This window comes from Elephantulus edwardii, unplaced genomic scaffold (assembly GCF_000299155.1).
Source record: "Elephantulus edwardii isolate Elephantulus edwardi_28Jun2011 unplaced genomic scaffold, EleEdw1.0 scaffold00423, whole genome shotgun sequence".
In the NCBI taxonomy this organism is placed as follows: domain Eukaryota; kingdom Metazoa; phylum Chordata; class Mammalia; order Macroscelidea; family Macroscelididae; genus Elephantulus; species Elephantulus edwardii.
Genome location: NW_006400173.1, coordinates 305,806 through 316,251, shown reverse-complemented (window position 1 = coordinate 316,251; position 10,446 = coordinate 305,806). Strand labels below are relative to the sequence as shown.

Here is a 10,446-nt window from a genome sequence, read left to right as displayed (position 1 = left end):
GAATATACTGAGTCACTGTATCGAAAGGAATTGGAAGACACGGAAGAATTTCATGAAACAACATATGAGCAAGAACCTATGGTGATGAGAGAAGAAGTTCAGGCTGCTTTGAAGGAAATGGCAAAAAATAAGGCTCCAGGAATAGATGGTATACCAATTGAATTCACTTATATTCTACTTAAAAAATTGAAAATCATATTTGTGTGTCTCTAAGTTCTGTTCCATTGATCTATGTGTTTGCCCTTACACAGGCTTCACACTGTGGTTTTATAGTACAATTAAACTATTATTTTATAGGTAGCTTTGATGGCCTAGTGACAAGAAGCTGCACTGTGATCCCAAAGGCACACAGTTCGAGGCCACCAGCTTCTATGTAGGAGAGGAATAGGAAATTCACAGTCTCATCCCTTGTGATTAACTTGCCTCTGAAAACCTGCCAGAGGGTCAACTATGGGTCAATTCCTACTCTATGACACACAACAATAACAGCAATGATAACAACTACATACTATCTTCAGGGAACTCTGGTGGCCTAGTGGCAAGAATCTGCACCACAATCCCAAAGGCGTTAGGTTTGAATTTACTAGCTGCTCCATAGGAGAAAGATGAGCAGTCTTATCCCACGCAATTAAACAGCCTCTGAAAACCAACGGAAGATCAGCTCAGGGCCAGTTCAGATCCGATGGTATAAAACAACAACAACACTGTCTTTAGCTTCCAGCTCTGGTGGCCTAGTGGTAAGAAGCTGAGCTACAATCTCAGAGGCATGCAGTTTGAGTCCACCAATTGCTCTGTGAGAGAAGGATGGGCAATCTACCCCATTGTGAATTACTGCCTCTAAAAACCCACTGGAATATCAGATATGGGTCGTTTCTTACTTAATGACACAAACAGCAAGATCATACTATCTTTTCTCTTCTTTAAGCCTTATAACCCTCAAAGTAAATCCTGCCAGTAATACTAATATTATCTCCATTTACTGATGAGACACCAAAGGCACAGAAGGATTAATCTATCTCTCCTAATTTGCACAATTAGTTACATTATACTTGCCAGTAGATCACCCCTAAATCCTAGTTTACTTTTTTTCTCTACAGAAGTAACAAAACCGGTGAGCAGTCTGTGTCTCAAATTACAGATAGATTTGGAGATCTTTTCTGAATTAACAGAAAGGGAGTTCTGGTGGCCTATTAATAAGAAACTGCTCTGCCAACCCAAAGGCACTTGTTTCAAATCCACCAGGTGCTTCATGGGAGAAAGATGGACATTCTCTTTCCATGAGATTTACTTCCTCATAAAACCCACTGGAGGGTCAGTTATGAGTTGGTTCTGATTCAACATAACAACTTAATAGGTAGGAGGAACGCAAACTGTTTCAGAGAGTCTGATAATAATTTCAGTATAAAACAGTAGCGTTTTCAGCTCTCAGTACTTTGTTTTGTGAACGGTACATTCAGCATTAGTAAATAATCCATTGCTCTTTAGTTTTGGTTAATTTGACTCAGTCTAATTTTAATCCTAATCCATGGACTAATTAGATTGATACAGAAGGCAACTGCTGATACAGAAAGGAACTATTTCTTGGTTTTTAATGATCCTGCAAATTCTTTTATGCTGGTTATTTGCAATAAGTACAGCCTTTGAATATCTAGATGATTTTTTTTGGTGATATGAATTCCTCTAAAAATTTCTTTTCTTTATTATTCTTCTAATTTTATTGCTGTTTAGAAGTTTTGTGCATCAAACTTATGTAGTCTTAGGTTTTCATGTAGTAATTGTTTTGTTTGTTGTTTTCTCCTTCAGAATGAAGAAGTAAGATTCATTGAAAATGAGCTAGAAATCCAAAAGCAAAAGTACTTTAAACTTCAGAAATTTGTTAGAAGCTTGATACTAGCTATTAAAGCTAACGATAAGGACCAACAACAGGTAGGTATACCAAAAGACACAATTGAGCTGCATAAATCATGTTGTAAAAAGGAGTGTCACATTTGGATTCTTTTCTTTGTTTTCATTTTTATATTTCAACACTAAACACTAAATTGTTTTTGTCATGGAACAAGTGTTTTGTGACATTTGTTTAGAGCAGTTTCATGGAGAGTAGATATTCAGATTTTGTGTGCCCCTTTAATGGGAAATCAGAAAGAATAATTTATTAGCATGTTTTGTTAGTTCCAGAGTAATCTTATAATAGGAGACAAAGAATATAAAAATTAATTTTAAAGAAATTAAAAATATTTCAAGAGATACTGTTGTTGTTTTTCTTATGTACCGTCAAGTTGCCTGTGACTCATAGTGACCCTATGTACAACTGAACTAACTCCAGCATTTTCAACACATATACCCCCATTACTTCAGTCACTAAGTCAATCCATCTCATATGTCTAGCTTAATTGGGAAGGCACATTTCTGAACCTTAGGTGCATGAAATAACTGAAGTAGTTCTAGTCTTATTCGTGTTCCAGATTCAAATGGAATTAGTAAGTATACAGATACATTGTATTCCATTATATATTGCTCCTTACTAGCAAAATGTGAAATTATTTGTGGCCATTGTTGTTGTCCTTATGGACCATTATATCGTCTATGGTTCATAGTGACTCTATGAACAATAGCTCTGAGCTTTTTCCTATCCTGAGCCAATCTTACCACCTCCTACACACCAGAACTCATTGGCACAGTCACTATGTCAGCTCATCTCATCCAGAGTCTTTCTCTCTTGCATTGACTTTCTACCCTTTCATTCATGATGTTGTTCTCCGGGGATTAGCCCCTCCCAACAACATGATCAAAGTATGTGAGATGAAGTTTCACCATCCTTGCCTCCAAGGAGCAACCTAGTATCACCCTCTCCATGACAGACCTGCTTATTCTCTTGGCAGCTGTTGGTATGCTCAATACTCTTTTCCAGCACCACAGCTCAAAGGTATCAATTCTTCTTCTGTCATCCTCACTCACTGTATGGCTCTCAGATGTTTAGCAAGGAATTGAGAAGAACATGACTTGGATAAGACACACATTAATCTTTAACTGAGAGCGTTGGTCTTTAGCACTCTCGAGAGGTTCTTGACAGCAGATTTTCTGGATGCAAAATATCTTTTGCTATCCTGACTGTTGATACCAAGGATGTTGCTTGTGGATGTTGCACAACAAAATCATTAAAAACGTCAAAATCAGAGATTGATAAGAAAGAAATGGAGCACAAAATAGCAGCATACTAGGCATTGGTGAAATTAAATGTGTTGGCATGGGTCATTTTGAATCAGATAATCAATCATAAGGTCTACTATGCTGGAAATGAAATGGTGAGTAAAAATGGGGTCACATTAATAGTTTTTTTAAAAAAACCAACCTGTTTCTAGATCCATCTTGAAACACAATGTTGTGAGTGACAGGATAATATACATACACATAAAAGGGAAACCTGCTCCTACCCGTTACTCAAATGCCTGCACCAGCAACAATGGACAAAAATGGAGGAAAGAGATAATTTCTACTAACTTTTGCAATAGGAGATTGATCTAACATGCAACCATGATACTTTGATAATACTGGATGACTGAAATGCAAAAGTTGAGAAAAGGGAAGAAGGATCAATAGTAAGAAAGTATGGACTTGGTGACAGAAATGAGGTTGGAGACAGAATGATAGAATTCTGTATATTCAATGACCTATTCATTGCAAATACCTTTTATAAGACACATGAATGGTGACAATACACATGGACTTCACTTGATGGTCTACACAGGAAGCAGAATGACTACATCTTTGGGAAAAAAAATTGCTGGAGAAGCTCAATATCTGCTGTGAAAACTAGGCCAGGTGCTGATTGTAGAACAGACCATCAGCTACTCATATACAAGTTCAAATTAAAGCTAAAAAAATATCAAATCAAATCCACAAGAACCAAAGCTTGATATGGAGTCTATCCCACCATAATTTAAAGACCATCTTAGGAACAAGCCTGAATACAAATGAGTGAAGTTCAGATGTTCTGTGGAGGATATCAAGAATATCATCCAGAAGAGAGGAAAATGACCAAGATAGATATCAGGAGAGACTGGATATTGCACTAGAGCACCAAGAAGCCAAAGCATAGGGAAGAAATTAAGAAGTTAAGGAGTTGAACAGAAGATTTCAAAGGCCGGCTCAATGAGACAAAGCAAAGTATTACAATGAAACGTGCAACGAGCTGGAGTCCGAAAATAAAAAAAAAAAATTATGAACTTCCTCGGCATTTCTTAAGCTGAAGAAACTGAACAAGTTTAAGCTTCAAGTTGCAATACTTAAGGATGCTGAGGGCACAATGTTGAATGATCCAGGAAGAATCAAAAGAAAATGGAAGAAGTACACAGAGTCACTATATGAAAAATAATTGGCTGACACAGAAGAATTTAATAAACCAACATATGATGACAATGGCAATGAAGGAGGAAGTTCAAGTTGCTCTGAAGCCTGGAAAAACCAAGGCCCAAAGAATTGATGGAATACCAAATGATATATTTCAGCAAACAGATGCTGTCCTGGACACGCTCATCAGGTTATGCCAAGAAATCTGAAGGACAACTACCTGGCCAACTGACTTAAAGAGATACATATTTATTTCCATTCCAAAAAAGGTGACCTAACAAAATGTGGACATTTTCACTAATATCACACACAGGGAAGATCCTGATAAAGATTATTCAAAACTGACTGGAACAGTACATCAGCAGAGAACTGCCAAAAATATAAACTTGGTTTAGAAGAAGCCATGACAATAGGGACATCATAGCCAATATTAGATGGATCTTGACTGAAAGCAGAGAGTACCAGTGGAATCTGTGTTTCATTGGCTATGCAAATGAATTTGACTGTGGATATCACAACAAATTTTGGCTAACATTGAGAAGAATAGGAATCTCGGAACACTTAATTGTGATCAAGCAAAACCTATACTTGAACCAGGAAACAGTAGTCAGGTAGGGATACACTGCTTGGTTCAAGATCAGGAAAGGTATGTATCAGGGATGCACATATCTTCATATCTTTTCAGTCTATATGCAGAATAGATCTATCAGGATGCTGGCCTTTATGAGAAGAAATGTGGCATTAAAACTGGAAGACGACTCATCAACAACCTGTTATGCAGATAACACAACCTTGCTAGATAAAACTGAGGAAGACATGAGGCATTTTCTGTAGAAGGTCAAGGAATGTAATTTTCAATATGGATTGAAACTCAACATTAAGAAAACAAAGATTCTCAGCACTGGGCCAATTGGCAGCTTCATGATAGATGGAGAATAAATTGAGATTGTTAACAACTTCAGCTTGCTTGGTTCCACAATCAACACTTTTGGCACCTGCCATCAGGAAATAAAAAGATAAAAAGGGACCTCTCTAGAGTTCTGAAGAGCGATGAGGTCAGTCTGGAGACTAAGGTGTGCTTGATCTAGGCCATGGTCTTTGCAGTCACTAGCTATGCATCAGAGAGCTGGACAATAACTAAGGATGATAGAAGAAAGATCTATGCCTTTGGGTTGTGGTGCTGGAGAAGAGTGTTGAACATACCGTAGGCTTCCAGGAGAATAAACAGGCCTGCTTTGGAGTGGATGAAACCAAGGTGCTCCTTGGAGGCAAGAATTTTAAAGTTCTGTCTCACATACTTTGGGCACATGGCCAGGAGGGACCAGTCCTTGGAGAAGGATACCATGCATGGAAAGGTGGAAAGACAGCCTCTTCTAAACCCTGCTTGTATTTCTGGAAGTTCTTTGTCAATGTAGTAACTGTTATAGTATTTTTAAAAAATATTCTTCAGCAAGGGTTTGTCTGCATGAAATAGTTCAATAATTTCCACATTCTATTATTTCACCTCCATCTTCTTTTTATGCTTTCTGGGTCATTCAATACATTGCCCATAGCATCTTTCAACATTGCAACACAAGGCCTAAATTTATATTTTAGTTCTTTCTGTTTGAGAAATGCAGAACAAGTTTTTCCCTCTTATTATCCAATTCCAGCTCTCTGCAAATTCCATTGTGATGTAATTGCTTTGTCCTCCCCAGCTGCCCTTTGAAACCATCTGTTCAGCTCTTTCATTTCAACATGTTTTCCTCTAGATTTGGCTTCTCAACGTTCTGGTGCAATCTTTAGAGTCTCTTCTGACATTCATTTCAGTTTTTTCTTTCTCTTCTGTTTTTTTAATGGCCTTTTGTTTTCTTCATTGATGATATCTTTGGTATCATCCCACAACTCATTGGTGTTCAACGGTATCCAATGCCTCAAACCTATTCTTAAGATAATCATGAAATTCTGATGGAATTGATTCAAGATCATATCTTGGTTCCTCTGGACTTATTTTAATTTTCTTTGGCCTCAATTTGAACTTGCATATGAGTAATTGATGATGTGACCCACAGTCTGCCCTTGACCTAGTTTTGACTGCTAATATCGAGCTTCTCCAACGATTTCTTACACAAGTGTAGTCAATCTGATTCCTAAGCAGCCCACTGGGTGAAATCCACAGGTAAAATGGTCTTTTGTGTCTTTTAGAAAAAGTATTTTCAATGAATAAATCATTGTAAATATAAAATTCAATCATTATATTTCCAGACTCATTTCTATCACCAAATACATCTTGCTTGGATCCACAATTAACAACCTTGGTATGCGCAGTCAGGAAATAAGGAGATGCATGCCTCTGGGAACTCTATGGACTTTGATAAATGTCAATAGTTGTAGAGGGACTTCAGGCCTTTTGTTCATAGGGTTGCTATGAGTCGTGCTCAACTCAAAGGAAATCAACAACAACATTGCAATGGGGAAATCTGAAATTAGCAATCTTTCCAAATTATTGAGAAGTAGTGATGTCAGTTTGAGGACTAAGGTGCGTCTGATTCAGGCCAGGGTCTTTCCAATTACTAGCTATTTGTCTAAGACCTGGACAATGAATAAGGATGACAGAAAAAGAATTGATACCTTTGAGCTGTGATGTTGGAGAAGAGCACTGAACATTCCATGGATGGCCAAGAAAATGCATAGGTATGTCTTGGAGAGGATGCAGCTGGAGTGCTCTTTGGAGACAAGAATGATGAGCCTTTGCCTCAAATACTTGGGATATATTGCTAGGAGATGCTATTCCTTGGAAAGGGACATGATGTTGGGAAAGGTGGAAAGTTGGCGAAGGAGAGGAAGACCCTCACCCAGGCAGATTAATACGGTGACTGCTGCAACGAGCTCTTGTGTGTCTGGAAGTGTGAGAACAGGCAGAACAGTACTAAGTTCAGATCTTTTGTTCATAGGGTTGCTATGAGTTGTACTCGACTCGATGGCACCTATCAACAATAACAACATTGTATCACCTTTTTTGAGAGATGAAATAATTATAGGTCTCTTCCAGTCAGTTGACCAGGAAGCTGTTTTCCAGATTTTCTGGTACAACCTGGTGAGCACATACAGGCCTGCATCTGTTTGTTGGACTATGTCAGTTAGTATTCCATCAGTTCCTGCAGACTTCTTTTTTGCCAAGTCCTTCAGAGCAGCTTGAACTTCTCTTTATTACCATTGGTTCTAGATCATAGAGCATACTTTTTCCCTTACGTTTAAGTGGAATGTTTAGTTCTCCTACTCCAAAGATAAAATTTAATTTTTCTATTTGTTTTTATTAAACACATTTTTTCTTAGTTACAATTTCTTTCTCATATTCTGTGTGAATAGAATTCATAATATAATTCATTAAACTTATATTGTTTCCTTTAATACTAAGTGATCTCAGATTTGCCCATTAGTGATATATTATCAGGTATTTGTAAGTTGAGTATGACTTAAAGTGACTGTGAACAACAAATAAAAACCCTGCTCAACCTTGTGTCATCTTCACAATCTCTGTCTGTTGTTACAAGTCAGTGTCAAATCATCTCAGTGAGGGTCTTCCTTCCTTTCTCTGACCCTATATCTTTTAAAACATAATATTCTTTTCCAAGAACTGAGCCTTTCAACATGCCAAAGCATATGAGATAAAGTTTCACCATCTCTGCTTCTAAGGAGCACTCTATACATCTTTCAAAATGTATTTGTTGGTCTTTTGGTTGTTGTTGTTGTTGTTATGTGCCATCAAGTCACCTGTGGCCCATAGTGATCCTATGTACAACATCTCTGACGCCTGCCCTGTCCTGAGCCAGTCTCACTGACCCTGACACGCCAACCCCTTTACCCCAGTTAATGTTTCAATCTATTTCCTCCGGGGTCTTCCTCTATTGTGCTGTCCCTCCACCTTTCTCCAATAACAGGCCCCCCTGGCCATGTGATCAAAGTATGTGAGATGGAGCTTCAAAATCCTAGCCTCCAAGGAGAAACATTGTTTTACCCTTTGCAAGACAGACTTATTTGTTTTCTTGGTGGTTTGTCGTATGTTCAAAATTCTTCTCCATCACCACAACACAAAGGCATTGATTTTTCTTCTGTTCTGCTTAGTCATTGTCCAGCTCTCTGATGTATAACAAGTAACTGTGAATACTGTGGCCTGGATTGAATGCACCTAAGTCTCTAGATTGACATTGTTGCATTTCAGCACTCTGTAGAGGTCTCTCATTTCAAATTTCCCCAGTCCAATTTGTCTTTTGACTTCCTGACTGCTGGTGCCAGGAGTGTTGTTTGTGGAAATGAGCAGGTGGAAATTGTTAACAACCTTAATTTTTTCTCCATCTATCATGATGCAGCCATCTGGCCCAGTGGTGAGAATCTTGATCTTGATGATTAGCTTCTTGATGTTAAGCTTCAATCCATATTGAAGACTACCATCCTTGGCCTTCTGTAGTTTCAGGTCCTCCTAAGTTTCAGCAAGCAATGCTTTATCATCTGCATAATGCCATATTCCTCCTCAAAACTCCCATCCTCTCAATGATCTGTTCAGCATATAGATTGAAAAAGTATGGACACAAGACACATCCCTGATATACTCCTTTCTTGATTTTGAATCATTTAGAGTTTCTTTCCTCTGTCATGATGATTGCTTCCTGGTCCAAGTGTATGTAGGTTTTGCATGAGCATAATCAAATGTTCTGTGATTCCCATTCTCCTCAAGGTTAGCCACAATTTGTTGTGATCCACACAGACAAACGTCTTTGCATAGTCAATGAAACAAAGATAAACATTTTTCTGGAACTCTTTGCTTTCTGCCAAGATCCTTCTGACATTAGTGATAATGCCTCTAGTGCCATCCATGAATTCTTCTAAATCCAGCTTGTTTTTCTGGTAGTTTTCCAGTCATTTTTGTATAATCTTTAGCAGGATTTTGTTTGCATGTGATATGGTTTGATAGTTTCCACACTCTGTTGGGTCAGTTAGTTGTCCTCCAGATTTCCTGGCACAACCTGGTAAGTACATCCAGGGTGGAATATGTTTGTTGAAATATGTAAGTTGTGTTCCATCAATTCTTGGGGCTTTATTTTTTTGGGAGGGGGGCTTTATTTTTTGCCAAGTCCGTCAGAGCAGCCTGAACTTCCTCCTTCCTTATCATCGCCTCTCAATGATATGTTGTTTCTTTATAACATATTTTTTAAAATGTTTTTCTTTGAGTATTTTATCACTTTTCATGTAATTAATTCCTTTACATTATGTTTCATTCATATACATTGTGTTTTATACAAGCTTTCATTTACGTTGTATTTCATACAATCATTCTCATACATTATATTTTATAATATCAATCACCCTTGCATCTTGCTGATAATTACCCTGTCTTTTCTCCTGGATCCTTCCCATTTGCTTTCCCCTCACCCTGACCTCCATTCACCAAACCGTGCAACTCTGTGGTTTTAACCCAACCTATCCTCACTCTTTCATGCTCCCATGCCTCCCCCCCGCCTTGAGGCTGTGGCACAAGAGATATCATTGCTGCTATCAAATGGATCTTGGCAGAAGGCATAGTATATCAGAAAGATGTTGATTTGTGTTTTATTGACTATGCAAAAGTATGTGATAGATGAATCATAACATATTATGACTAACATTGAGAAGAATGGGAAACCCAAATACTTATTTATGCTTATGTAATACCTATACACAGACCAAGAAGCAGTTGTACAAACATAACAAGGGAACATTGCATGGTTTAAAATCATGAAGGGCGTTGTGATAGGGTTGTATGTTGTTTCTTGAAAATCTGTCAACTTCTTTTTGGTACAGTGACTCAATATTACTTACGCTTTTTTTAAAAAATAAAATATCTACAAGGGCCGAACTCACTCAGCATATCCTAAGCTCAGGGAACAAATTCATACCTTGAGTTGCTATAATCAAGGATGCTTTCGGCAGAATGTTAAATGATCCAGAAAGTATTAAAAGAAGATGGAAGGAATATACTGAGTTACTGTATCGAAAGGAATTGGAAGACACAGAAGAATTTCATGAAACAACATATGAGCAAGAGCCTATGATGATGAAAGAAGAAGTTCAGGCTGCTTTGAA

At 37.9% G+C, this 10,446-nt stretch overlaps 1 protein-coding gene across 1 annotated transcript in view; it reads left to right on the top strand.

Moving 5' to 3' along the window:
• HDX (highly divergent homeobox) overlaps nt 1-10,446 on the top strand; it is a 572,582-nt gene that overhangs the window by 528,371 nt on the left and 33,765 nt on the right. The window contains exon 7 of the mRNA XM_006902518.1: nt 1,804-1,926. Coding sequence (XP_006902580.1) covers nt 1,804-1,926 — 123 coding nt within the window. The remainder of the gene's footprint in view (nt 1-1,803; nt 1,927-10,446) is intronic.